This window comes from Colletotrichum navitas (assembly GCF_030913465.1).
Source record: "Colletotrichum navitas strain CBS 125086 chromosome Unknown LY79scaffold_150, whole genome shotgun sequence".
In the NCBI taxonomy this organism is placed as follows: domain Eukaryota; kingdom Fungi; phylum Ascomycota; class Sordariomycetes; order Glomerellales; family Glomerellaceae; genus Colletotrichum; species Colletotrichum navitas.
In genome coordinates, this window is record NW_026850696.1 from 1,749 (window position 1) to 29,451 (window position 27,703).

Here is a 27,703-nt window from a genome sequence, read left to right on the forward strand (position 1 = left end):
CCCTCACTTTCCACAATCCCTTGTCTCTGCTCCCATCGCTCTCGGTTCTGGATGCCTAGGCAGCACGCTACTGCTTGGGGTGTTCCTTACTGAGTGAAGGGGAGATGGGGCTGAGACTACAACTCGGGATTTGCGCCAGGAGTGAAGGCATTGCGGGGGTGGCAATTGGAAACGGGAATTGTGCTTCTGCTGTACACATGTCTGCGTTATTCTTTATTTTCGTCTGGCCAACGGAGTGATGAATGAGTTGACAATTTGTCTGCAGTTGTAGGAATCCTGTCAAGGGAATAGCTCTTGTCAACTACCGGTGCCTCTCTTGAACATCAACCATCCTTGTCTGGCTAGCGTGGGTGGCTGATGGGCTGGGGAGGCATCGGTAGACGAACGGGCAGGTTGATGGAACGCCTCTGGACATTTCCGGATCGTCACTGTGGTACTTTGTACGAGAACTTGACTGTAGATGAGTTTGCTTGTATGTACATGGATAGTATTTAGGTTCTCTATACCTATAATCTATAAATATTAATCCCTAAACTGAAGTTTCTATTCGTCTGTAATCTAATGGTTGAACTGTCGTGGCTAATGCTACACAGCGCGAACGAAGGTTTGTTGAAGTACAGTCTGTTGCTGTCACGAGGCACCTTTTTGGTTAAGAAAAGTCATAGTAAAACGGCTTGAATTATTCCTTGTGTGAAACTGCTTGGCTAGACATGTAGAAATATGTATTGTCGTGGTGGAGCTGGGCAGTCAGATATGGGGCAGATGTATGGATTACCTAATAGCCTGGCTAGGACTATCTGATAATCTGGCCCGGACCAAATGTCGCAAGGCTGCGCGATGTTATGAAGGCATTGCGACAGATTTAAAAAATGCAGATTGCTGGTTTTGCTAGCTAAAAAAACGCAAATTTGCATCAGTTGACATGCTGTTGCCAACACACAGACGAAACCTTGGATCAAGCTTGGTGTAGACCGGGGATCACAGATACCGTATCCTCTCATCAAACACGAAGTCCGCACAGGCCATACGCTAGTCCCATTATAACAGGCGGTCAACCTACCTACACACACACCCACCCATATAACCCTAACCCTTGCCACCTACCTGCTGCTGACGTAAATGAATTCCTGCATTTGCCACATCTAGATCCCTGTTTCTGCCAGCCCGCTTACCCCTTTCCAGCAGCCTGTGGCCTGTGCGGACTTCGTGTTTGATGAGAGGATACGGTAATCCAATCCCCTTTAGGGGTGGAGATGGGCTTTGGAACTTGGGCTGGTTTTAGGTTCTGTGTGTGAAATATATAGCATTGGGCGAAGTAACCAATGGCCAGCAGCTTTGTATCCAGAATAGGTAAGGGAAATGTCACATGACTCGTGCACCCCCCACACTCGCTTCAATGACAATGGCCGTGGGCCACTAGAAATCTCCCTGCTCTATTTGCTAGAGCAAGCGGTCTGCTGCTGTAATATATCTCTTCGGTAGTCAACATTTCCCCATCGTGTGCTAGCTCACCTGACGTGACTGGGCCGCCAAGGTCACACTCGTCTGTCACACAGCCAGAGCTAACGGCAAAGGATACTGGCAGAAGAAGGGGCCTCGCCTCATGGCAAGTCTGGATGGATGGTTGTAATCAACAGCAACAACGCCATGGATCGCAGTGAAGGATATGCCAAGATGCGGACCAAGTAACATGTATCATATCGCGAGTATCTTGCGCCGTCGACGAGGCCCGACTGCGCCGTCCTCTTTGCACCATGTTTGCCACGTGTTGAACAGACAAGAGGTTCGAGTCAAGAGGTGAGATGAAAGAATATATAATATGCTCAGACATAATTATTGTTTATGCCGTGGTCAAACGCATTAAAAGCGCAGCCCTGCCTTGGGTATCATACGAGTTAACTAAAACCCTACGTGGTCCATACTCCTTCATCCGTTGTTCTATTCTTCCGTAGTGCTCCATGACCCATGTTCCAATTTTTCATCCTTCAAGCCATTCATTTGGCGCCCAGGGCCCATTACGCTTTGCCCTTGGCCACTTCTTCTCGATACTTTTTGGCCGCTTATTGCTCTTGATGGTTGCAGCGCGCCGACACGCAGACGTCGTAGAGCTGCGCCAGGCTGATTTCAGCTTGGGCCGGTCTGCTTCCAATTGAGTTAGCAAACAAACGTTAAAAAATAGTCACGGCGGAGGGGACAGATAAGTGTACCAAGATGCTATGGTTTCTGTCGTAGACGGGTGTATGAGATGGGCCGGAACCTCACGCGGGTCTCCGCAAAGGAAATCAGACGCAAACAAGGGAATACCACCCTCCAATTGTTTTTGATTGTCTTGGACTCGTGTGTCTCCATCACTGATGCCACACAGCTGGGCGGCCGAGGCCAGGAACGGAGCGGCGTCGGGTCTAGTCAGGTCTGCAGCCCAAAGGCTAGAGGCAACGTTGAAGGCGTCAGGATATTGGATATTGAGCACGAGGACGACGTATATCTAGCCGTTTGAGTCCTGGATATAGGACTAGGCCCTTTCCGCGACATCGCGGGCGGGCTGGCTAAAGGCGGTCTTAACAATAAAGCAAGGGAACTCTAGGGAGTAGATGCCGAGACCGACCTCGCGAAACTGGGCGTCAGGCTGTCTTTTCCACATGCGTGAGGCTTTGACATTAACAGTGCTGTGATCTTGAATATTGGCGAGGCGTGAGGCTAATTGCTAGGTAATGTTGGCTCCCTTAGGGGAGACAGGTGGGTAGGTAGTGGCTTTATAGACTGTAGGGATTATATCCTTAATTGCGTGTTTAACAAGACTTATTACACCTTTAGAGGAGCAGAAGTGGATAACAGCCTTGCCTATGACTACATTAGCGCGACTAGTGTGGAATTAGTAATAGAAGTAACTAGCAGTTAACTTAGTGACGTACTCCTTAAACTTGTTAAGCTGGTCTAGGGGGAGGTAAATAGTAACGTTATTGGATTAGTAGGAGCTAACTACCTATAAGTAGCAGAGGGCTTTAAGGTTGGCTTAGAAGTTCTTAGTTACATCAAGTCGTAGAGTAGCAGCAAGAGATGCTCCAAAATCTAGGGTAATCGTGGAAGATTCAGACCAAGAAGGAGATAGCAGGCTAAAAGGCACCAAGGTCTTAGAGGCATTATAGCCATTGTTGCATCGTGAAGACTTGGTGGAAGTTAAGGCACGGCTTTCGAGAAAAGTCGCAAAGGAGGTGGGCGATCGATCATGGCCAGGGAGCGGTACGTTGAGCTGGTCAACAGGGGGGAAGAGATGCTGTGATTGCTTGGTGCTGCTAACCCCCCCCCCCCCCCCCCCGTTCCAAAGGTTAGCACACATCTTGTTAGGGCTTAGAATGACAGGTTTACAGACTCATCCCTTCCGTCAGCAGCGTTATTGGGGCGTTCCATTGTGTGGCTTTGTGGATAGCGAGAGACGGAAAAGTAGTGAAAGTAAAGGAAGAGTGTACCGCAAGGCCAACGGAGGATGTGAAGAAAAGAAAAAGGAGGTGGGAAGAAAGAGAGATTGGACGGGTGACAAAACAAACGGCTGCGATGTGAACAGAGAAGGAAGGTACGTACCTGAGGCCCTGTCACTTTTCGCACCAAAACCTAGCGGGGCCTCAGGACCCAGCAGGGCCTCAGTGTAGTCTATTGCGTAGCAGCGTCTAAACCCCAGCTTTTCGTACGTGCGTTGGCAACAGCATGTTAACAGCATGTTAACTGATGTAAATTTGCGTTTTTCAAGCTAGCAAAATCAAAAATCTGCATTTTTGAACATTTAATACAAGGGAAAGTCTTGAATAGTAACCCTATAGGGAAGATTAATGCTAGTCTATCTGGATATATCTGGATATGTTGCGATGGGTATCAATGGTGATGCTAGCCCCTATCTGGATATATTGCGATGGGCAACAGTGATATCTAGATAGGCTAACATTACTCTTCCCTAGGATTACTATTCTAGACTATCTCTTCTATTAAATGTTAAAAAATGCAGATTTCTGATTTTGCTAGCCAAAAACGCAAATTTGCATCAGTTGACATGGTGGTGTTGCGCGCTGCCAGCGCAACGGACTGTAGATAAGATAGTCAACAGATAAGATAACCCATGCCCTGCGGTCGAACCGCGCCATCGACGCGAGGCTGGATGAATCTGTCGCCATGCATCTTGAATCAATCTAGTTCCTATTGTCGTCAGATCAGCCCCTCGACCGCCCGACGCTGGCCCTGCGGGACAGCCACGACAACCACTTCGCGCAGCAGGGCATCCTAGGAGAAATCGCCCGTTAGTCCCACCCGGGCGACGTCGCCGTCCGTGACGGGTGTTTCCTCACGATAAGCTGCCTGCCTGGTTTGATACTAAAGCCATGTGAATACTACGAATGGTCTTTGAAGCAACTGCTATCACGCATGTACATCGTCGTGTCTTTAAATCACGCCGATCCCAGCGACCCAGTACCACATTCCTACTCTGCCTACCAGCAAGAACCGTCAAGCATTCTCAAGGCCAGAGGTGACTCACCCTCCTTCTGCATCAGCATGGTACACTCCTCATCGACCGTTTTCCTGTACTGCATCAAACGTCCCGGGCTTTCAGACTCTTCCCGAGCCACAACAAGTCTTCGCTCTAGGCTAGCTGCCTTACACCGAACCTGTGTTACCCAACCGTCATAACTTGCCTGTATTGTGGCGCGGAGGCATCCGCTCAGGTGCTCCGTTACTACCGTATCCTCTCGTGAGATTGAGAAAACGCTAATCGGCAAGGGGTATGGCGGCCGCTTTGACGGCCGCTGTAAGGGGTATAGTCTGCTGGCAGAAACAGGGATCTAGATGGGTTGAATAGGTTGGATGGGCTGGCTGGCTGGCTGGCAAAAAGGTAGGTGGGGTCAGCTAACTGACCGCTTTCTATATAAAGCTTAGCGCGCTAATTCTACGCTAGCGTAACTGGGCTAGCGTACTGCCTTTAGCAGCTAGCCTTCCTACTAGCGTTTTCTCAATCTCACGAGAGGATACGGTATGCCATTAGTGCTGGTTGCCACGGACCACAGCGCCGACATGTCTTTGTCGCACTTGGTCTTCTCTAGGTCCAAGCGCTGTATCTCCCCGTCCGTCTCGACGCGGCGGGCGCACAGCTGCTCTATACCGTCGTACGTCTCTCGCAAATGGTTGACCTGGGACAACTTTCTGGAGATGGCTTTTTTCTCGGCTTGCAACTTGGCGGCGACTGAAGGCCTGAGGCTGGCTGCGGCCTTCATATGATTGACGTAGTCCGGCGCCATATCTGTGAGAAGAGCGAAGGCTGCCGTTGAAGAGTCGGCACCCTTCTTGTCCCTCGGCGGTGTTGACACAAGGGCTGTTTCCACTGCCGCCACTGCTGGCAGATGGTGTTGCATTTTGACCTCTGGCGTTTGGGTAACTTGGAATGGGACTGGCGTTGGGACGCATGCGTGCCCATTTCCGTCCGGATCCGTCTTTAGTATATCGACAGGCGTATTATCGACTGAGTCGCCAAGCTGTTCCAAAGGTGTGTGCGATGTAACATTCGGAGGGGCACAAGGCACCAGGAGCTTGAGAGATGCCAGTCTGTCAGCGTCACCGCGAGCCGTCGCTGGAATGGCAAAGATGCTGCAACTGTGTCCGTCCGTCTGCCTGGCGCACTAGAGGACATCCAGATATTAGTCAAAAACCACATAGGCTACCAAGAGTCCAGCTAACTCACTGGTTCTTAAGAGAAGTTCAATAGTAGATTAGCTACATTAACAGGCTTGTTGTCTATAATCTAAGATGCGATTCTAGTTTAAACGCTTTGGAAAACCTCTGGCTTGATTGTCGGGGGCCAGAGCCAAGGCCAAGAAGGTGCCAATGACGAGGTGGAAAAGGAGGCGTTGAGAAGGGAGTTGGAAGCGGCGTCATCGTTCCAGCCCCACCACAACATCGAGCCTATCGATGTGATTGAATCGGAGCTGGCCGATGTAGGTCTGCCACAGAGTACAGAGAACCAAGACAAACCTGCCGGTGACAAGTGCCCTCCATCTTCTAGAAAGGCTGCTGTGTCTGCATCGAATCCTCGGGCTGCAGAGGTGGAGGCTCCCGGCCAAGGGAGAAGAAACGCCAGCCCTGGTTCCAAGTCTGCGCGGACTCCGTGCCCTGACGACGACGGCAAGGCGAAGGCAACGCCGAGGCCACGACAGAAGCAGGACCTAGGCCGAGTGCTGACGACATCCAGGAGCTATACACCGTTTACAAGAACGTACAATGTATACTGGCTGTGGAAACGGGGGGAGAAGTAGAGTTAACACAGGGTTTCTGCTGTACGCGTTACAGGGCCTAATCCTGATAATGGTGACGAATTGAGCCGCATGACAACCTAACACCATTTCTTGCTGTGACACAGAAGGTGGGCCTGCCACCAAGAAAGTATGAGCCAATCAGATAGACGGGGTGGGGAACTGCCGTAGAAAAACCTCCGACAGTTCCCCACAAATAACGTGTAGCGGGCACTACGTACTCCAGTAGGTACTTTGTAAGTATTCCATACGGTGACAACAATGTAGTGATAAAGAAATGGCGGCTGCTTCCGTGATACGTACTAACTGAAACGGTCTTTATGCCCCATTGGAATATGTACCTAGTTAGGTACGGAGTACTGACGCGACAGAGCGCGTTGCAGCATGTACCTAAGCTTTTCACTAGCGTTTTGTGCAGCAGCAGCCCCTCCCCTCTATGTGGCTGACGCCCTGTGCCACCGGGTAGCCGTGGCAGCCAAGTAGGCAGGCATGGTCTTGAGTATGGAGGGCATTTGGGAAAAGAGCGGCGGTCGACGACCTGGCTTATGGAAGATGTCGATGACGGACAGCAGGCATTCCGAGGGCCATGAGCAAGGCGTCGCCACGACGGATCATAGACGGAGGAGATGCCGACATTCGAGGAGACAGTCAGTTGCTCAGAGCACTTCTACACCAGACCAGGTCGGTCTACGGCGGCCTACAGGGCTTACTTTGTCAAAACCCAAGTAGATATAAAAAAAGCCACTTTTTGCTTATACAACTACTCCCCTGTTATAATATAAGATTTACTTATAGTATAACTTATATTATAGAATTAGTAAGGTTAATTAAGCCAGGGCTTATATATAGTTATATAGCTATAATATACTTTATATAGCTATATATAGAGGCTAGTGCTTTCTTTACTTTTATATATATTTAATTTAGAATAATATAAAAGTGCCCTAATAACTATAAGCTTTACTACTTTATAGCTAAATTAGTCTATAAGTAAATAACTTAAATATTTTATTTATAAGATTTTTTTATATTTTAAAGCTAAATATAAGTAACCTTATAGTTATTAATAATATTAAAACTATTATTAACTAAGTAATATCCTATATATAATTAACTAAGTCTTTAATAAGTATTAAGAATAAGGCCTTACTTGTACTTAGTACTAGAACCTTCTTTAAAGCTACTTAAGAGGGCTTTTACTAATGTAAATTAAGTAGTTATTAATAATTATAATAATTTTAAAAAGGTAATAGTATTAATAATAGGGGACAGATATAGTAGTTTTAGTATTTGTAAAAGTAAGGGTTTTATATAAGTTAAGTAAGACAGTTAATTAGTTATAGACTTAATTAGCTTTAATTAACTTATATAATTCTATAAATACTAGAAATAAGATAGCTCTAATTATTACTATAACCTATAAATCTATATATAACACTAATTAAATGCAAGTACCTAACTACCTAGTAGGCAAGAACTATATCTAGTACTAGAACAGCAAGGTAAAGAAGTAGTTAGCAGTTAAACTATATAAGCAGTAGTAAAAAGTAAAAGAAGGAGGGGACATAGAGGCTAAGGAGGAGCAGTAGTCAAAGATAAAGGCAGGAACTTTAGACATAGTAAAGAACAAGTAAATTTCTAAAGCTCTAATTACTACTAGCTTTATGCTATAAGGCAAGCAAAGATAATTATACTATATAACAGTAGGGTATTATTAATAGTGTACCCTGTAAAAGAAATAGCTATATAGCTTTAGTACTAAAATAAACACCCTTCTTTAGCTTATATTTACCTGTCTAATAATTACTATTGTTTATGTGTCCTCTTAATTACTATAAAGCAAGTGTATAAGCTACCTAATAAAAATAGTAATATATCTATTAATTATTATTGCTTACCCTTAGAGCCTAATAATTTATACTAGGTCTTCTATCTATACCAACTATGCCTAGTATCCTAGATGTGTTATCAAGGGCCCCCTATCTTCTTAATACTAAGATACACTCTATAGGCAAACTTAGCCTAAGGATGTAGAGTAAACTCAATGCTGTTAGGCATGTAGGATAGTAAAAGAGGTAAATTTGCAGTAATAACTATTAGGAAATACTATATTAAGCTGCTAGATGTGGTTAAAGGTGCAACCGGCTGTGTTATGGCATAGACCAGTTAGAGGCGGTCCGTAATGTCAGTGCAGGTCTGCGGCGGGTACCCTAAATTATCTCAGGCGACCTAGCCTAGCCGTCTGGGCGTAGTATGCCATGCTCTAGGTTCTGCTAGCAAGCGAAATGGGCATCTAGCGAGAGCCAGCTTTGCACTTAGCCGTCAGTCCAAGCCTAGGAGGACAGTGGATTAGGGTGTCAGGGAACTCAGGTGGTGTGCTAAGCCCGTCCATAGACCGTTCAGGCAAATGCCCAAAAGATCAACCAATGTTGGCACTTCGTGCCAGCATTGCACCACACATACACTTATTAAGGAAAACCCCACTTATTCCCTTACATAGGGTCTCAGGGGCCCACAGCCTAGAGAGCGGGCTACAAAGTTCATAGTAAAGCTAAGTTTGGTGGATCTCTTTAAAGTGGCCGAAGGACAATAGTGAACTTGGGTGCAAGGGCGAGTGGTGATGGCGCAGTCTTGGAGCGATGTCTGTAATAGGGGTGGACCACAAGTCATCAGCAGATTGGGAGCGTCATTGCAGATTGACTTGTCGGTGAGTTATGCTAGCGCAGCTCTTGCATTGCTGGCCAGTGTCAAGCAATATCGGGCGATTTGAGGTCGACATGATGGTTCGAAGCTCTTGATAGCAGTGAGTGACTATCCTCTCTTAACGTTGGGTCTGAGTCTGTCCATCTGCCGCCCTTGTTATCTCGAGAAGGTGTACCAGTCGCGCCCTTGAACAATGACGCCTGGAAGAAAGACGAGCCCGGAAGCGGCTGCTGCCAAGGACTTGTGCTGGGCGACGTCAAGGGTGTCGGCGACCTGTGCCCGAGGACCTAATTTTTAAGCATCTCCCACTGCGCAATCAGCCAAGTGGTGATCTAGTTGAGTGCCTCGACCCATCTGTCTCCCGGAATCTTATACTCAATACTGATAACAAGCGCCCGGGCTATTCAGCATGGTTCATGGAGCAGATAGGTGAGCGTTTGACGGCGTCTTTGAGAGAGGGCGTTTCTTGCTTCAAGAAGACGCAGAAACCAGCCCTTTTATTGTGGTTGGAGACCTTCTGCCATCTAGACTGTGTCATAGAACATACCACTCGAGTCTGTGGCAGTCCTCTACGTTTGACTAGATCAATGTGGCATCAAGTATACTGGACGTGGTGCCAAGCTGCTCTTGTGTACGTGTCATTCGCCATGTAGCCTTGTTAGGCTAGGAGGGATGGGAAGTTGTTGTTTTAGACTCGTAAGATGTATCTTGCACCCATTTAAGCTTCCATTTTTTGTGTTTGTGTTTCGCATCCATGTCTCAGAGGATGAAATTGCGTCAGTCAAGAGCAGTTCAGTAATATTACTCTGCAGAAAGAGAAGTGTGCGAACGGACAGTGATCAACTTGGAAAGAATAGCTTTGCCCTTAGCAGCCAAATCCTCCATCCCGAGTCACCAGGGCGTAGAGCTGCTCTGGCAGCAAAATTTTCACAGCTCATTCATACAATAGCACCATCAGCATCTTCATGATCATGTCGTGATATCGTGGGCTTGGTTGACGCCATGTATTCTTGCTGACGATCCTCCTGACGGGAGATGATGATTGATACAGCAGAGCCGAGTCACTACGAACACCGAATGATGAGGATGATGCCCTGTCTGCATGTGAAAGATTTGCATATGTTGTTTCATATTGTGCGGCTCCTGCTTCTGCCTTCATCATAGGCTGTGTATGAGGTATTGCATCGGCATCAAGTTCGCCATAATTGACGCGGAGTCGCTTCGGGTTTGGACTTAGAAGCAACCAGTCATCGCGCTAGGCGTGTGCAGCGGCAGAAGCATCCTGGTTGACCTGACTGGTGCCATTCATGTACCCAAGATGCTTTCGTAAATGTGATTTGGCTGTTTTGATTGACTTTGAAATAGACCGCATCCGCGATCATGCTGTCCTCTACTAGTGCCAGGCTTATGGATACATAAATCGCGTTTAAGTAAAGTTTGCTACGTCGTTGCACTTTTTCCTTGTTAGTCTCATTTGGTTAGAAATCAGTAACAGCTACTGTGATATAAATGATTAAGATACTTGTTTCGGCTTCGCTGGTTTCAACCCGTATGGATTTCCTTCCACGTAGTATGTGACCTGCAGCTATCGGCGGGTACTTCTACTTCTCTTCTGCTCGGTCCCCCTGTGGTTTAGTATGTACAGTCTAGGCCGTACAGCGGCCGGTTGCTAGTCCTTGAGGCGACACGATGACCCCCCAGCGCGACTTCTCCTGGTTAAGCTCATCTAAGCTCTTCTGATAGGCGTCTATGAGAGTTGCTAGCTCATCCTTGACTCTCTCAAAACCCCTTCGGGCCAAACCAGCAAGACTGCTTCTCTTCTCCGCCCGGCGCCGTTGTTGAGTGAGCTCATCCATCCGGCTGCCGCTTCCCACCGCCCATTCTGACTGTGCGGGGTCCATAACCCATTGGTATGCATTGTCGACGAGGCTTGTGAATTCGTTCAATGTAGCATCAATATCTGCCTTGGCCTTGTTGGCCGTGCACGTTGCCTTGTCCTTCAATATCTCGCACGAATTGAAGATCTCTTTCAGCATGTCGACCTCTACGCTCCTGTCGTTGATCAGGCCATCAAGAGCTTCCAGGCGGCGTGACTCTGCGCGCTCCAGGGCCTCACTCATCTTCCGCTGGAGCATTACAGCATCTGCAAGGGAGGTTGGTGAGGTTTCAGCCGGTGGCGTCGCGGCTCTCCACGGAATGCTTGTCAATTCTGTCTCAAGCGGTTGTAATTTTGTCTTCTTAATCAGCTCAGTGGCTACTGTTTCATCGTCATGAACTCCAAGTAGAAACCCTATCAATGGCCGATAGACGTTCCAGGGAATCCTGAGTGCTGGCGATAAGCCCGAGGCAATAGATATGGAATTTATAATGGTCGCAATGCCGCAATCACTCGAATTTGGCTGCCTGGCGCACTTCCCCCACTCTAGGACCATGTCTTCCGGGAAATGACTTGGGAACAAGCGATGAAGCTGACAGAGGCATTGCTGCGCTTTCTCCTCTGTTGAGAGGCCCTGTCCCAACGAGTCGTAGATGATTGCGGTCTTTGTGGCTCGATGGATATGCATTAAAGTCCAGTGGGTATTTTGGACATTGATAGGCGTCAGTATGTCGGCCTCGGGAGACTCCTGAAGTTTCATCTCGGTCGCTCTTGACTTCTGAGCGTTGCTAGAAAACAACCATGACTCAATGAAGAGAAAACTGCTCGGTGAGGCAGCCGTTGCGAGCTCGGTGGCCATGTTCACGATGTTGTCATTCAGCCACTGTCCAGCTCGCAAAGGACTTAGATCAATGATATGATCAACCGATGGTGGCTTGTTTATCGACGGAGGCGTGTCCTGACCTGGATCGGTGGATCCATCATGAAAATCATGTAGTTTGGGGCGCTTCGGCTTATTCCCTTCTAACTCTTCTTTCAAGTCTCGTTTTCCCAGATGGGCGTTGGCGGTAGCACCTGACGACGAAGCCGACTTGACGTCTGGAGATTTCCAAGGAAGTTTGAAGCCTGAGGAAACAGACTGAAGCCACGAGGTGTGCCGGTTGTCATCTTCATCAATGGGAGGTTTGTCCGACTTGATGAAGGGTGTCTTAGGGGCTGGCGAGGGTGAACGTAGATCATCACTGACTTCGAACATGTTGTTGCCAAAACTAACCCCCAGGCTTCTTTCCCTCGGCAAAATGCGGCTGATCTTGGGTAAAGACGAGAATGAGAGACGTTTGCAGGAATAATCGTCGGGCACCAGCTCTTCTTGACCCTCTGGGCTCTGCGGTACTGCATGGGCACCTTGCCCTGTTTCTGGTTCCACCGAGTTGTTTCCGGCGTTGTGCTCATCCTCTAGCTGGAAAACTTGCAGAAGACTTGAACCATCGTTGATGGAGTAATTTGAGACGCATGCTGGCGTGCTGTTGCTTGCAGGACTGGCGATGAGACGTGACGGCGTTTCCGCATCTATGCCGGCGGCCTTGGGGGTCTGTTGATCGGCAGATGGGTTTCTGAGGAGCCCTCGCCCCTGTTCCTCCTGTTCTGACTCGTCTTGCCCTGCCTCCTCCTCTTTTTTCTCTCGGTCAGCTTTTGTCTCTTGGTCGGATTCGGTCCCATGATCGTCTTCTGTCTCTTGGTCGGCTCCTGTCTCTTCCTGCTCTGGATTCTGTGGGCCGTCAACTATCACCAGCTCTGAGGGTCAGTCAATTATTATACATGTGGAGCCTGTGAATAGGGGAAAAGTCCGTACAAGATTCAACCGCGGTGAGGATGTCATTGAGCTGCATGGGCGGCTGAAACCCAGGACGATACTTGGTGCCCAAACGACGTTTACGACTTGCTTCAGCGGCATCGGCGACTTCGTCAAACGTCAATTCTGGACGGGCTTTCTTTAACTTGTGCAACGCTCGAAGTGATCTGCGAGATGCTGAGACGGTGGTGCCGAAGGCAACGTAGATAATGGCCCACGTATTCAGATCAAACGTCTGGCTGACCTGTTGCAGCAGCCTTGCTTCGGCATTTGTTCTGAAGGAAGTCTGGAAGGAAAACTCTAGAACAGATCGCAGGACCTCTTCTGGAATCTCCTCCATGATGAACTCCCGAAACGGCTTAGATCGGTGGGAGTTGGCTGCTAGATCTTCTCCGTAGGCGTCGGACAGGGTGCGCCAAAGCCGCTGCACATTCGCATCCGCGGCGTCTCTTGCGTCGGCGGCTTCTTTCACGGCCTCCACAATCTGCGCCACGAGGGCTTGGGTTGTCGAATGACGAGCCGCAGCAGAAGATCGGCCTCGGGTTCCCGGCGGCATGGCAACGACCAACGCTGTGGCTATAAGTTGTCGTGACTGTGTGCGTGTGCCGGTGAAATTGAGCGATAGCGGTGGTGTTTTCGAGTGCGCGAGGGTGTGGGCGGAGGTGTTTGTTGTGATGTGTCGAAAAAGGGTGATAGAATTGAGATGTTGAAATGATGAAGAGAGAAAAAAAAAACAAGAGAGCATAAGACTGTGTTGGTTGCAAGAAGTCCCAGGCTTCCGTTTGCCAATATGGGTCCACAAAAGCGGCAGCTGCGACCGGCGCGGAGCCGGGGTGGAACAGGCACGTATCGCCGCCCCTTCTCCGCTAAAAAAAACAAAACACGGCGCAACAGGCAATAGACAAAACCACTATGTTTAGAGACAGAACGCGCCGGATTAATACAGGTTTGGCTCTAACGCATTCAAACTTCAAAGAAATATCGAGGAAAGAAACCAGAAACTGCATGATAGTTCTGGCCTTTCAAATGTCCCCTGTGTATTCAGCTGTGCATTTGCACTGTGTAGCCAAAGTGCAACTTACAAGGCACATGTGCCATTTTTGAGAGCTCCAAATACAGTAGATAGATGTGAACTGACTGGTAAGCTCATAAAGTATGTACGAGTCATCAGGTAGACTTTCTGGACCGTAGCAGCCAGGGGTGGTTGGCGGCTCTCAACGGGGCATCATGAGTGTGTCGACACGGATGTGCGCACATTTTGCTAGAAATTTAAGCACATTATGCAACGCTGCCTCAAGACCAGCGTAATTAATCGTGAAAACAAACGGAACCCTGTTTAAAACCGAACACCTATTGCTGTCAAAAGTCTGCATTTAAATCCATCTCCTGTTGCATTATCCCGCCGCATGTCGTTGGTCTAAGACGGTTTTGGTTTATCACGGATGCTCTGACCCGCCACAACCACCACCGCCACCACAGCCACCGCCACAACTAAAGCATCGCCACTATCTGTCTTGGCCGCGCTAACTCAAGCGATCAATGCATGCACCCCAAGCTGTGATTGATATGGAGTCCCTATTGCTGCCCGTGACTGAGAATGCGCAATGCAACAATAAGCCTGGTGAGGCGCTGGCCGTTGTCAAACGACGCGTCGTCAACCGCATTTGCCAATAAGTTCATGGATTATTTTAGTAAACGCCATTCGTTGCCAGCCCGCGAAATCTTCGCCGTTGTTCTTACAACGGTCTGTGTTGTCAGGTAAGCTTTTCATGTGATTCGGAAGAGCATCTGCAACCAAAAGGCCGACCATGTCGCCGGCATGAACCAAGGTATCAATATTCCACCAGGTCGTCGGGCCCTGGACGGTGAGGCGGGGAGGCGGCATGGAGTTGATGTGGCGCATGATGTCGGCCCATTGCTCCGCCTCTGGGGGCACGGCAGTGTAGTTGGACTGCGAGACACGGGCAGGCGTCGGTGCTGGCGGTTCTTCTACGGCGGCTGCTGGGACATGAACCGCGAAGGTTCCGGCTTAGTGAGATGCTATTTGACATGGGCTTCCCGGGCCACTACTTCCAAATAATCAATATTGGGTGGCGGCGTCAATCTATTGCATCGACAGATAACACAGCAGCGTCAACTGAACGCTCATAACCTGTTAAACAGCGGATTACGAGCATCTTCGGCGCCGCTATGACCCGTGCTTCCGCTCCGACCTGCATTTCTATCACGTCAACTGGACTCTCGAGCGGCCAGGACGACACCGGCGTGCCGGAGCCAGTGGCGGCACAAGGGCTGCCTACAGCAGTCGGAAATACAGCCAACACAGCCCGCAAATAGCTCAGCATGTGGTAGTACTTTCTCTTCTGAGAATGGCCATATAGCAACAGCAACAGGGCCGCGGACTCCCTTATGTCACGGTGCCGTCAATGACGCCACCAGCCGCAAAGGTGGTGACAACCGGTGGTCTCTGCAATAGACGTTCAAGATGAACTCGTCCAACGGCATCATGCAGCTGTTCATTCCTGTCGCTGGTTATAGGGTTCACGGTGGATAACTGACAACATAGGCACATAGGCGCGTTCAGTGGAGACGCGAATTATACTCCCGGCTACCGTGCGAGCGGTACGACGCCTTCGGCAACGACAGGCGGCACTCGTACAAGACCGAGGACATCGAGGGTATCACGTCCGTCTCACCCCGGCTGCGACTTCCAGAGGCCATAAGGGCGCCAGAGATTCAGGCCCGCAGTCGGTACCTGAAATTTATCTTGTATAGAAACAAGACGCCAAATCCCTCGCCTAAGACGTGGGCGCCGGTTCCGTGTCCAGAGATATCCAGAAACACGTGACGGCTGTAGCCAAACTCTAGGCCGTCCTGGCTCACTCTGGCGAACCGGTCCAAGTGGGACATTATGGGAATGGTACTCGTATTCATCGTCCCGTTTGTTGCACTGGTGCAGCTATCCCTAGTTTGAATGGAAATCAGGCCGGCTGCGTGTGCTGTGGCTGCAATGAATTAGAAGCACGAGATGTGGGGGCGACGGCCAACCAGAATATCAAGCTTAGGAGGGTATCGGAAGTGGCCAATAAATAAAAAGAACCGTAAGTGCTGAGATGAAGGCGGCTGGCGCTAGTGGTTATAAGTCTGATCAACACTTGGTTACTGTCCTCAATGAGGGTTGGAATAGGTACTCAATGCCTGTCCATAACGTAAGCAAACACCAACCCATCTTCGTTGCGATCGTGGTCAGTCGACACATAGAAATCGGCTGGTTATTGCTCTTCTGCCAACGATGACTTTGACTTCGGCCTGCCAGTTGACCACCGAACAGCACCCTTGCCTACGGTATTGCGTGACGAGCTGATGTGGATGGTGCTGGGTGCTGTTGTGTCCACTGTCATCCTCGCAGACATGGATATGATGCGCAGTTTTGTTGTTAGACGCAGATTTCCATCACCCGCGACACTCCATCTGGTCTGTCAACATCCGTCCATCCATTACATCCCTAAGTGCTTACCCAAGGTAAGACCTTACTTGGCTATCTACATTTGCGACGGAGATCAGAGGAGGAGCAGAAGGAAGCCATCTCCCCGCAACCTGCCTCACTCTCACACTCTCTCCTCCACGGTTTCTCACGGAAAGAGTCCATCCACTGCCATATAGTACCTTCTTTAGGCCTGTGTCTTACTTCCCTTCTAAATCACTTCTTCACATGCTCTGCTCTGCAGACCCCTTCGCAGCCAACAGCCTCGACGGCCTGTCGTGTGTCTTCTTCACTTACGAAGCACAACCGTTTGTGTCTCTCTTGTCCGGCATCAAGACAAGTCACACGACATCAAGTCCATTATCCCAGCCTCGTGGCGACACATGCCCTCTCATTCCTTCCGCCTGCCGTGGCTCATCTAAACGCGTCCATCTTCTTGCTGTCTCGCGTCAAAGCAAACCTGGGACGCCGGCAAAACCAACTCAAACCTCGTCCATCACCTCTTTCTGGATGCACTGTCACCCTAGCCTTGTTTTCCAATCGATAAGCTAGTGCGTCAATCTAGCCCAGCTGGTTTGTCTTCTTGTCTCCTAAACACTTTCTAAGTGTCTAGTAGCTAACCACAGTGCGCCTCAGTGTCTAGTCTAGTCGCAAGACCATGCCCCGTGGCTCTTTCAATCACAGAAAAGTCGTCAGAAGTGTGCTGACACGCCTTATAAGGGCTAACTGGTCGCTAATACCCTTATAAAATCCCTTCAGGTGTAGCTAGTTATAAGGTATTTTATTATTATAGTTTATATACCTTTAAATATTAATGATAGGTTGATAAAAAATAATAAGTTACTAGGTAGGTTAGAAAAGAACTATATATATATAGTAAGTATATTTCTACTAGGTAGTTAAACTCTTATACCTCCTCTTTTGATAATAATAACAAGGTAACTATTAATATACTTCTTACAGTATTTCCTTTACTTTATTATTAATAGTATTACAGAAGTAAAAGATAGTAGGCTATTAATTATTTACTTTATTAAATAATTAGGGGGTATATTATAATAGCTTTATACTTTTTACTCTAAGTAATAGCTTTACTATATAGTCTCTTATATAGTATATAACTTACCTATATTTATATCTTATGTATATATATCAGGATGATATCCTTATTTCTACTTGTTACAATTTGAGCCTTTTAGACCTTAATTTATCTATACCCTGCTGTGTGCTCTAACTTGTGACAGAAGGCTGCAACTCAACCATGGTTACCGTGCGTGCTCATGGTTGTCGTTTCCCTTGCGCAGCGCAAAGCCTCCGGCAAACAGGAATTCAGAAGATCATTCATCAGTCCTAAGTCTCCATCTGCGCGTACTCCTCCTTCTCTGCCTCATCCTGCTTGACCGCAATGTATGATCCAACCTGTTCTTGTTTCTTGTCCTGGTTGTACTGTGGGACTGCCTCCCACTTGTCCTCGCCGTTCCAGTGCCAGATGAGATTCTTGCCAGCCGGGTAGTCAGCCAGGCGCGTTCGGTTGGTTCTACGCGCCGATTCACGCGTGATGGCAATAATAGTAGGCATCTTGCGCTTGGTCTTCAAGAGATAGCAGGAGCAGGTTTTAATTAAGTGAGTCTATAACGAGTGGTTAGGACCATTCATTTGTCTTGAGACCATTTTGGATAGACATGCATACCTGTTTGCGACTGACGTGAGGCTGCTTCTTGGGGAGGTCATTCGAGTGTTTGTTTTCTTCTTCTTCTTCTTCAAGATGAAGGAGAGGAGGGAGAGGGAAAGGGAACTTATTTTCAACTAAGCAAGTGTTCAGACACTGCGGTTCATCACAGCAGTGTAGTCATTGTAGATGACAGGTGCATCGATCAGTGAGGGGATCGCCCGGGAATGAGACATGTCAAAGGCCTGGCCGGTATCACAATGCAGGTTGAGTCTTGAGAAATGTAGCTGGAGTTACCCGAGGTCCTCGCGGTGCCGCCGACACGGGGTTGGAATAGAGACGCGGTGTACCGGGTGATGAGGACCTACTCTTGCATCTCGCCTTGTCTGATGCAGCTGGCTTTGCTTTAGACAGTCTCTTATTGGATGAGGGAATGCCTGACCATTGAGACGCGACATGGCTGTGTCTACGATCAAAGCGCACTCAGGTATCGTCACTTTCCTCCGTGTTGGAGGCGTCCGTCCGGTCTCACATGGCATCACAAACAGATTGAATAGCAAACTAATGTCAAGCTGAACGGAAAGAAAGAAAAAAAAGAAAGAAGACGAGAAAAGAAAAGCAAACAAGAAACAAAAGTCTCCCGGTCAAGGGTAAAGGGTAATATTACAACAACAACAGGACCAAGAAAGAACAACCGCACTCAGGGGATGCAGTTCTTGAAGATGTCGCGGTAGTGGTTCCGCATCTGGACGGGGCTGACGGGGGGCTCGGGGCCGTCGGCGTCCTGCCGGCCGATGGTCACGTCTCCGTTTCGGATGACATGAAGACCACAATCGTAGCCGTTTGATTGTTGTGCGCACTTGATAAATCTTTCAGTCTCTAGACCAGATGTCATCAGAGGGGCGGGAAGCTTACAACAGCCCGGACGGGCTCACGCATCGGCTTGCCGCTCCCAAACGCGGCACTCCAGAATTTTCGAAGCATGACGGCGCCGTCGACCAGGTGACTCTGACTGAAAAGCGAGTCGTAAAAGCGGATACTGCCGTCCGAGTCCCACACGAACAGGGTCCAGTGGGAACCCCGACAGGCCGGGATAAGCAACGTCTTCTTATCCCCGAGGCGTCGTTCGTGATAAGGGCGAAAGTACGGAGGCGCCGCGTCCCACGTCGAGGCGGCGTTCAGGTGGATCGGGTTCATAACTCCGATGCTTTCGTCCCGCTTCGCCAGAAACTCGAGGGTCCCAAAGACGGCGTCGTCGTTGAGCCATGTCTGGGGATCCAAGGACACGAGGGCGTGGTGATACCCACTAGTGCCCATGGCGGCATCCAGTACAAGCTCATCATCAGTGAATTTGACGACTTCCGGAGACTTGACGGCACCACGGCTCTTCTCCTCCTTGTTCTCTTCTTTCTGCGTCTTGGCCTTGGGAGTCGCAGAAGCCACGGCGATGGTCTTGCCCTTGATGTCGATGGTGTCGTCGGGGAATGGCGAAGATGCGATGACCTGAAAGAATGCTTAGCATTCAACCAACAGTATCAATGACAGATAAGGCAGTCTTGAATCAGAGAATTGGTTCTTACGGGCGAAGGGGAACGCGAAGGGCCGAAGGAGACGTCCTGGTTCTCCCTCAGGGACCAAAGCAGAAAGTCGGTCGACAGGATAGGTAGCTTTCCAGCCTTGGCCTTGGCCACAGGCTTGGACTCTCCATCTAAAACCACCAAGTATGATGAATCCGCTTCGTTGGGTCTTAGGTATAGTGACAACTTACCGGTGACTGTTGGCTTGGCTTCGACCTTGGGGCGCTTGGCGTGCGGGGGACTGGAGGCACCCTGGTCCTTGAGGCGGGCCGATCGTCGAAGGTTGTATCTATCGCCCGACATGTTGCTGTTGCTGTTGCTAGAGGAAGTAGTGGTGATGGTGCGAGAAAATAAACGACGTATGAGAGAAGACGTGAGAAAAGGCTCTAGAAGCAGAACGACCGAGAAAAATATAGTCACGATGGGAATCCGCAAGTGGGTGTTGCAGTTGAAGGCGGGGCTCGGCAAGAATAACAACAGCAATAACAACTAAACCCGGCTGTCTGACGAATCAAGGGAGTGCACAAGGAAACAATCTTGTATGGTCGTACTCAGTACATAGTCTATAGACATCCAGGAGTTTCTGTTGACATTTCGTGTCCTCAAAACGGCAAGACTTGTTGCCTACAAGAACAGTTTTCAATCACCATAGCCAACGGGACATGTGACTGTGATGAAGATGTCTGGTCAGCATCACTTGAGTTGTCCTCTATATTCTTTTCGCTGACAAGGCAGTCAGCATGCAATCACGAGGACACAGCCCAGCGCGCTTCATCGACACCAAGCTGGTAGCTTCACAACATTCGGGAACAAGTAGATTGCTGCATGATTCCACGCTATATCAACATCTGGTTAGTAAAGGTAAAGGTCGTCTGGGTCGACGGCGTGGCTGCTTATAAGGTTTCCACCAGAGTCAAAGGTCCGGTGGACCATGGTGTCAGCGCCGCTGATGACGGTTGTGCAGCCGCCGCCGGTCTGGTGGGCGATTGGGACGTTGAAAGCGTAAGCGATGCCCGAGTGGCGCCTGTCGCTCTCGGCACGGGCCGACTGGCGGATGCGCACAAGCATGATGCCGACAAGGGCAAAGTCACGGCTGCCCATCAGGCGGACGAGCGCGCCGAGGGCGAAAGGAGCGTAGTGGGTGTCGAGTATGCGGCATAGCTGTACGATATGATGGGTGGTCCAGGTCTCGGGAGGCTGAAGTGGCGGGACTCGGCGTCAGCTTGATTAAGAAAAGTGTACATGATGCAGCATTGCGTCGACAAGGGGGACACGCTGTTGACCTACTTGAGACGGCCGAGGTGGCTCTGCCGACATGATGGACGATGGGCTCCATCCGGAGGGCGTTGACACGTCGGAGCGGGCGGAGGAGAGAGGGGACGAGTTGGCGAGGACTCCCTGGCGGTCCTGGGAGGAGGGCGTTGAGGGCCGGGGGGCGGGGGACTGGCCGGCGAAGTCGTCACGGTCTGTAGTAGACATGATGGGCGAGGAGCGAAGACGAGGTTGTGTGTGAGACGAGGCGAGACGGGGGAGTGGCTAATATGAGAAGCATGTTAGCAAGGCCCAAGTAGAAGAGACACGGCAGGACAAGCAACCTGCGAAGGACGGAAATGAATGTTATGATGGCTTCTGTGTGGGAACTGGCCAGTGGTGTGTTGTGTGTACTCACGAAGCGATTGAGTAAGTGAAACGAGTTATGGGAAGTGACTGCGAACGGTACGTATCTATCTTCAATTGCTACAATACATGGGTATCTAAGTGCCTAGCTGGGTTCCCATAGGTACCTAGGTAATTCAAATTTTTGTTAGGTACTTAGAGACCCCGGTACGTACCTAGGTACCTACGGCAGACATCCTAAAATCGATGGCAGATGTGCCTGGTAGGGCTGAGTGCCCCCACCCACACAACCAAACCCTAGGTACTTTGGCGTGTCTCTCTCTTCTTTCCTTTTTTCTTCTTTTTTCGCCCTCCTCTTGTTCGGGGAGCCAAGAATCACGACCGTCCGACCAGCGTTTTGTTTTTTCAGCCTCTTTTGTGCACTTACTGTCTGATTTCCGCGTCGTTTCAATTCTTGTCTGATTACCTCCCTCTCCCTCTCGATGGACTACTCGCCCTCCTCTCCCTCTCCCAGCGATGACAAGGTTCGACAACAACTCTCTCAATCATCTTGATTGCGAGGTTTATAGCTAACACGAAATGCAGCGTCTGGTCAACACATATGACTATACCATCGACCCGACCGACGCCCACATCGCCCAGTTCGTCGACACCACCCCCGCCACCAGGCGCCAAGTGGCTCGTTTTCAGATCCACAACAACGAGACCACCACGGGCGTCGTGGGCCTATACGCGGCCAAGGGCGTCAAGGCTACCAGCACCGACTTGCGGTACCAGAAGAACCTCCTCTACCTGCGCAACAGTTGGCCCCAAGGCGTGTGGTATCCCCAAGGCTACCTCTCCAACGCCGAGACCCCCAACCGCGACCTGGTTTCCGGCATGGTGGCCCTGACGAGGCACCATCTCCGCCTCGAGCCTGGCCGGCCTCTCTGGGACATGTAGAACAACTCCCAAGAGAGCCAGGGCTGGCTGATACGGGCCATCAACGCATCGAAAGGCCAGGTGTTTGGCGCCAAGATCCCGAGCCAGGCCCTCAAGCTGCTCCGAGCCCACCATCAAGAAGGCAAGGAGAAGAAGCCCAAGCCCGAGCCCAAGCCGTCCGACGACAGCGACACCGAGCTCGCCCGCGCCGACGCCAAGGCCGAGCCTGACGCCGCCCCGCCTGCCCTCTCTATAGAGAGAGACTTGTCTCCCGTCGCCGTCAAGGAAGCGCCACGCTCGCCTGCGCCCGCACCACCCCCCCTGTCCATGGAGGGATACCCCGGCTTCTCCCCCGTCCATCTGGGAGACGCGGCGCCACCAAAGCCGCAGATCTCGCACTCGCCCCCACCGCAGGTGGACGACGGCAACGAGTCAGAATGCTCCGTCGACGGCGTCATTTCCCACATGCTGTCCCGACCGGGAATGCCGGTGGCCCCAACGACAAGCAAGCACCGCGCCATTGTCGCCGAGGCCGAGGCGCGCCAACGCAACAAGAACGCGCAAAAGGCGAAGCGTAAGGCGAGGGCGGCGGCCCGCAAGGAGGCGGCTGCGGCCGTGGACAAGGACAAGGTGGCGAGCATATACGCCGTGGAAGCGGCCAGGTCGGCGCGCAAGGTGGGGAGGGAGCGGCTCGCGGGGCTTTTGTCCGTGGCCAAGAGGAACGAGATCGAGAAGGACATGGCCATCACGGTCAAGAAGAGGGTCAAGAAGATTCTGTGAGGTTTACGGGGCATATTGAGTGTTGTTGTGTTACTGCTTGGGCGCTGTTTGCTTCTGTTATGCTGATATTTGCTTGATGCTCGGGGCGCGTGGCTTTCTTTTTTTTCTTTTTCTCTGTAGTTTTCATGAACTGATAACCAGCGCTCTCCTTGGGGCGTCTGTCTGTTTCCTGCTGCACAAACTACACGTCTACCTACCTGGCTGTGTCCTGATGAGAGCAGCCTTCCCCACCAGTGCGCAGGATGCGAGGTGCAGGTAGGTGTGCAGTGATGGTGTTGGCCAAGACACATCGGCGGCAGTACATGCCATGCAGGTGGTACTGTGGCTATGCAAGCGAGCGGGTGAGGGAGTCATCTGGTGGACGTAGGTAACCTGACCATTGGGGCGGGCCCACAAAACGGATTGGTTCGACAGCCGAACTTTTTCGATTTTGTGGGTCCGACCACGACAGAAGCATACCTACTTATCGACTATCTGCCACATGCAACGAACGGTATGTATCTGTGGCGGTGGTGGCAATGGCGGCTGGGGACTTTGGTTGTGTAGGGAGGCAGGTTAGACCTCTGACATAGTGTGACACAGTGTGGGGGTTGGAACCCATTTCGCGTACCAACCTCCACTGTCTGCCCCACCGTCCACAGTACCTGCCACAAACAGGCATTTCCTAGAAGGGGGACTTCCGAAGGTAGTACGTCATTCTTAACACGGCAAATGTGACTTTGCGTTGCCAATCAATTGGTTACGCTAGCTTGGCGACTGGATCATCTCAACACACTTGCGTCCATCGCCACCACTTGCGATGCATCGCCCTAGAGACCGCACACACTCCGACCCGTGCTAATCTTGCTCTCGTTTTTTTGCTTCTGCTCAATTCCACCGAGTCACGGGCTCGGCCCATCTCAAGAGATGGCCATGCACGCCTCATCTCACTTACTCAGTCGGTCAACTAGCCGCAGGCACTCTGACGCGCCGCCGAGGCCGCGATCGCCACCGCAACGGCCCCGTTGCCGGCGTACAGCGCATATTCGACTGGCAGAGGTCTCAGGGCCCACCGTTCCTCCATCAGCTCTTGTTCGTGACAGACGGCAAGGAACCACCTCAATCTCCCATCCGTCCTGTCTCCATCGCCATCCTGGCCCCCCCCGAACCCTCGTCGCCGCAAGATGGCTCTTCCGCCATGAGACGCTGCTTCGCCGCCGCGATCCGTCGTGCAATCGCAGCCCGGTCCTTCGTGTTCCACAAGGCACCTAGACGCATGAGACCGTTCACCAGCCGCGCGGCGGCGGCAAGGTCGTCGCCGTGTGCTCCCGTCCTTGTTGCCGGCGCAAAGGAAGCGAAGTGCAACGCCGACCTTCCCCTGTCGTCGGGCCAATCGTGTTCTCCGCCACCATCGGGTCGTTGGCGTTGCCGATCGATGACCTCTGTCTGGCATTGTTGCCGGGCGTCGTTCTCGTCAGCAATCCAGTGGATGAGTTGCGACAGTCCGTTGCAGGCCATGAGGTGTAAACCCGTTATACCCCTGCTGAGCGGCAAGGGACGATCCCAGACGGCGCCGTGCTCAATCAAGACTCGAGCGGTCGACTCGTTACCATGGGCGAGGGCGAGGTGAAGAGGCGTCACACTCGTTCCAGGCTCCAAGCTGCAACTCCAAGGTGTGAGGCGCATGTGCGTGGACGGACAGAGGCACCAGAGGTACGCGTCGCAGTCGACAGTAATACCCGGGTGGCACAGAATCCATTCCACCACCTCGTCGTGTTTAAAGGCAGCTGCGGCATGGAGCATGGTAGCGCGCGGCACACCAGCAGGCCGGTAACTGAGATCATGGTCACCGCGTATGCAGCTCCAGGAAACGAGGAACTCGCGTGTGAAGAGGGAGGCGGGGTGCGGGAATCCTCCTGAAGCAAGGTGGGAGGCGAGACGGCGAAGTAGTGGGAGGTTTCCCTGCCGCGCTGCGGAGATAAGAATGGGGTCTTGGCTGCAGTGACGATTCACACGGATTAGCTCTGGGTTCTGATTGTAAACAAGAAGGATGTTATGGTTGTTGAAGACGGCCTACTCTTTGTGTGAGGAGGTTTCCTTCCACGGGTCTTGATACGAGGGTGAAAAGTGGTGTATGTCGGATTGAGCTGCCAGCACGTAGAGCAGAGGGTTAGCGATGACGCGCCAAGCCCGAGAAGCAGATGTCAGGTGAGCCAGTGAGCGAAGTCCCCCGGAAGAGAAGTCGGCATCAACTAGGTGTTGAGCGATGGCGCCAAGGACCTCGCGTGGGAGCCCGGTGATTCCGAGTGCCTCGGGGCGCGTAGGTGTTGCGGAGCGGGAGATTTCAACCCGATGCTTGCGATCGACGTAACGAGCGAGACGGCGGCGGGCGCTGTCCAACTGCGGTGGCGCAAGTTGCCGGTTTCGTTTGGGCATCGTGGTGGTGAGGGTGAATTTGTGTTGTTTGCTTGGCTTGGTGCTCGCGGGTAGGGAAGAAAGTCAAGGTGGACAATTGTTTACCGCTGGTGTGAAAGAAGAGAAGCTGGAGAGAGAGAGAGAGAGAGAGAGAGAGAGAGAGAGAGAGAGAGAGAGAGAGAGAGAGAGAGAGAGAGGGGGGGGGGGGGGGAGAAACGGTGGATTTATGCGCCGATAAGACGGTGCGGTTTTGTTGTTTGTTGTCGTGAAGCCGGAACAGCTTCGTGTGGCTGGAACCAGTGGTAAGAGAGCCACAGATGCGGATTACCAATAGATGGACCCACATGACAAGGAAGTCTTCTCGTACGTAGACAACAACTTCTCTCTCAGTTCACCAGACGCTGCGGTTCATCACGTTTGTTCGTTTTGTTGTTGGATGTCATTCATTTCTTGGCCAGGCTGGGTTCCTTCCCGATTCTTCACTCACCACCGCGCCTTCCTTCTTCCTCCCGATTCTTCCTTGCATTTACATCCACAACGTTTCAACCTTCAAGTTCGCCAACATCTTCTCTTCTCTTCTTCCTCCATGATTGATTAAACCCGGCCCAACCACTCTTACGACTATTGGTTTCTTATTCAACACTGTCAACTGTCAACCGTCCTTTGTTCCACATTTGTTGCCGTCTGGAAATCCACTTCTCCAGCTTTCCGACCTGCCCCCACGAGAGTCCGCCAGCCAGCATACACGACCCCGCCGTGTCTAGGCTTGTCAAGCAGCCACGAGACAACTAGTTGCCTAAGCATTCCTATTTCTCTGTTTTTTGCATCCCGTTCTTCCCTCGACGTCTCCCTGCTACTCCCGTCGCTTTGCGCTAACCACTGCCCTCTTTTCTGCACAGCATCGTCCATTACGAACCTTGTTCCGCCAATCCGCGCGAGTAATATGTCGAGTCTGCTCTCACAGGCACTTCTAATGACGCCCTGTCAGCAGTAGTCAGCAGCACCTCCGAGCCTAGCCCAAGAACAGGAGAACAGGCAGCATTGGACTTTGGGGGATGCAAAAGCCACGAAATTCTTGTCTTCGGAGGAGGATGCCATGTGTTCAATTCGAGTCTGTTGCGAAATACTTAGCTGTGTCACGCAACCATAGGGGAGCTTGTTATCGTCGACCAACATCAACAATAACACCACCACCACGGGTACTTCAACGACGTCGCTGGTCCCGGTAGCGCCGCCTATCAGATCTACACATCTGGAAGCCAGGGAAGGCAGTGTGCAATTCCAAGGCACACAAGCGTCTGTCAAGTTACTCAAAGTCATCAACGCCGCAGTGGGCACTGGAGGACTACCTCTTTTTGTCATGACACTTCCCGAGGTGTTCGTCAAGAAGCACAATATGGACTTCTAACGTCCTCGAAATCACGAAGGGCAACCTTTGTGTTATCAAATTTATCAACCATGGAAATGAAATACAGGTCGAATGTCACCGCATCTCGTCGAGTGTTCTGGCTTGGGGTCTGTCTCATTGTGGACTCGTGTGAATGCAATGGCGTCGAGGTTCGTCTTCTCTCTGACCAACTGCTCCAAGACCAGGTATCTGATTCTCTCGAGAAGGTCGCTTGAGCTCCTACGCCCGTACGTCTCTCGGGGTTATCTCCGCCTTGACCGGCCTGGTGGCCTCGAGACCCTGCGTGGTTGACTTGGGTTCAGGAACGCCCATGTCCACTCCGATCGCGCTGAAGGATGTGCGCACCATGTCTACTTTGACCATCGCGCCAGCTTTCCAACGCCAGTCTCAATGAGAGAAGCCAGTCGAATGCCTGCCAACAAGCAGGTATTCAAATCCGACGCCAAGTACAGCCTTCCTGTTTTCCACAAGGTCGCGTTGAATGACCTTGCAAGCCGCGTCGAGCATCTGAGGGCCGTGCATCTTTCGCAGCAAATCGGCCAGTAAGTCTACCACTCTATCTTCTGGAATGGATTCTTCGCCTTCTTCTCAGAGATGGTGGTCGAGGGTCTCATTCGCTGGATCGTCACCATGATGGTCAATGATTCAATTCGCCAGAAATTGTCGCTGAAAGTGCTTTTCTCCGATATCGTCCGAGGAGAAAGGTGTATCGTCGTCAGCGGCGGCCTGCCTGTTCGCTTGGAGCTGGAAGGAAACTTCTCCATTCATCAAGAGACCTTCCCGTCTAGCAATCATGATCTGTCGCGGCACCTTGGGGTCGAACTTACTCTGGGCGTCAAGCGTACCCACTGTCCCGTTAAGACTGTTGAATGTCTTCCACCGGCACTCTGACGTAGAGATGAGCGACGATTCCTCAATGGTGAACCTCGCCGCTTTGCCCTTAACCATCTTCTTAATACCGTCACTGACATACTTGTTGATCCCTCCATAGATGTACCGGCAGCGTTGCCGTATGGCTGATTCCGTACCACAGGGAAACCTTTAAGTATTTGCTTGCAGGGGTCTTCTCACAACCGCGTCTGACGAGTACAAAGTGACATTTCAGCGTCGGGAAGACCATTGGTCGCAAGCGTAA

General features: G+C 50.9%; 8 protein-coding genes across 8 annotated transcripts; 1 reads left to right on the top strand and 7 right to left on the bottom strand.

Annotated features, from left to right (window-relative positions):
* Nucleotides 1-4,982: 4,982 nt before the first annotated feature.
* Nucleotides 4,983-6,033, bottom strand: LY79DRAFT_681242 (uncharacterized protein; the record flags this gene model as incomplete). The annotated part of the gene is made up of 2 exons (XM_060564559.1): nt 4,983-5,657; nt 6,010-6,033. The coding sequence occupies 2 exons, from the start codon at nt 6,031-6,033 to the stop codon at nt 4,983-4,985; spliced, it is 699 nt and encodes a 232-aa protein (XP_060407444.1).
* Nucleotides 6,034-10,636: 4,603 nt separating this feature from the next.
* On the bottom strand, nt 10,637-13,816 carry LY79DRAFT_663814 (uncharacterized protein; the record flags this gene model as incomplete). Its single annotated transcript, XM_060562852.1, has 3 exons — nt 10,637-12,648; nt 12,719-13,294; nt 13,801-13,816. The coding sequence occupies 3 exons, from the start codon at nt 13,814-13,816 to the stop codon at nt 10,637-10,639; spliced, it is 2,604 nt and encodes an 867-aa protein (XP_060407445.1).
* A 3,736-nt stretch (nt 13,817-17,552) lies between these two features.
* LY79DRAFT_674841 (uncharacterized protein) lies at nt 17,553-18,107 on the bottom strand (the record flags this gene model as incomplete). Its single annotated transcript, XM_060564369.1, has 3 exons — nt 17,553-17,831; nt 17,893-17,919; nt 18,042-18,107. 3 exons carry the CDS (start codon nt 18,105-18,107, stop codon nt 17,553-17,555), a joined length of 372 nt encoding a protein of 123 aa, XP_060407446.1.
* Nucleotides 18,108-18,571: 464 nt separating this feature from the next.
* On the bottom strand, nt 18,572-19,751 carry LY79DRAFT_674842 (uncharacterized protein; the record flags this gene model as incomplete). Its single annotated transcript, XM_060564370.1, has 4 exons — nt 18,572-18,730; nt 18,787-19,374; nt 19,452-19,579; nt 19,640-19,751. 4 exons carry the CDS (start codon nt 19,749-19,751, stop codon nt 18,572-18,574), a joined length of 987 nt encoding a protein of 328 aa, XP_060407447.1.
* A 248-nt stretch (nt 19,752-19,999) lies between these two features.
* On the bottom strand, nt 20,000-21,082 carry LY79DRAFT_572377 (uncharacterized protein). Its single transcript, XM_060559353.1, has 2 exons — nt 20,736-21,082; nt 20,000-20,645 (listed from the first exon to the last, which is right to left on the bottom strand). Exons 1-2 carry the CDS (start codon nt 20,925-20,927, stop codon nt 20,301-20,303), a joined length of 537 nt encoding a protein of 178 aa, XP_060407448.1. The 5' UTR covers nt 20,928-21,082; the 3' UTR covers nt 20,000-20,300.
* A 465-nt stretch (nt 21,083-21,547) lies between these two features.
* Nucleotides 21,548-22,766, top strand: LY79DRAFT_674844 (uncharacterized protein; the record flags this gene model as incomplete). The annotated part of the gene is made up of 3 exons (XM_060564371.1): nt 21,548-21,589; nt 21,651-21,947; nt 22,008-22,766. 3 exons carry the CDS (start codon nt 21,548-21,550, stop codon nt 22,764-22,766), a joined length of 1,098 nt encoding a protein of 365 aa, XP_060407449.1.
* Nucleotides 22,767-23,748: 982 nt separating this feature from the next.
* On the bottom strand, nt 23,749-24,644 carry LY79DRAFT_497202 (uncharacterized protein; the record flags this gene model as incomplete). Its single annotated transcript, XM_060553347.1, has 2 exons — nt 23,749-23,885; nt 23,915-24,644. Coding segments are annotated over 2 exons (867 nt in total), but the record flags the coding sequence as incomplete, so codon positions are not given.
* Nucleotides 24,645-24,818: 174 nt separating this feature from the next.
* On the bottom strand, nt 24,819-25,181 carry LY79DRAFT_584901 (uncharacterized protein; the record flags this gene model as incomplete). Its single annotated transcript, XM_060560445.1, has 1 exon — nt 24,819-25,181. The coding sequence occupies one exon, from the start codon at nt 25,179-25,181 to the stop codon at nt 24,819-24,821; it is 363 nt and encodes a 120-aa protein (XP_060407451.1).
* Between the last annotated feature and the right edge of the window lie 2,522 nt (nt 25,182-27,703).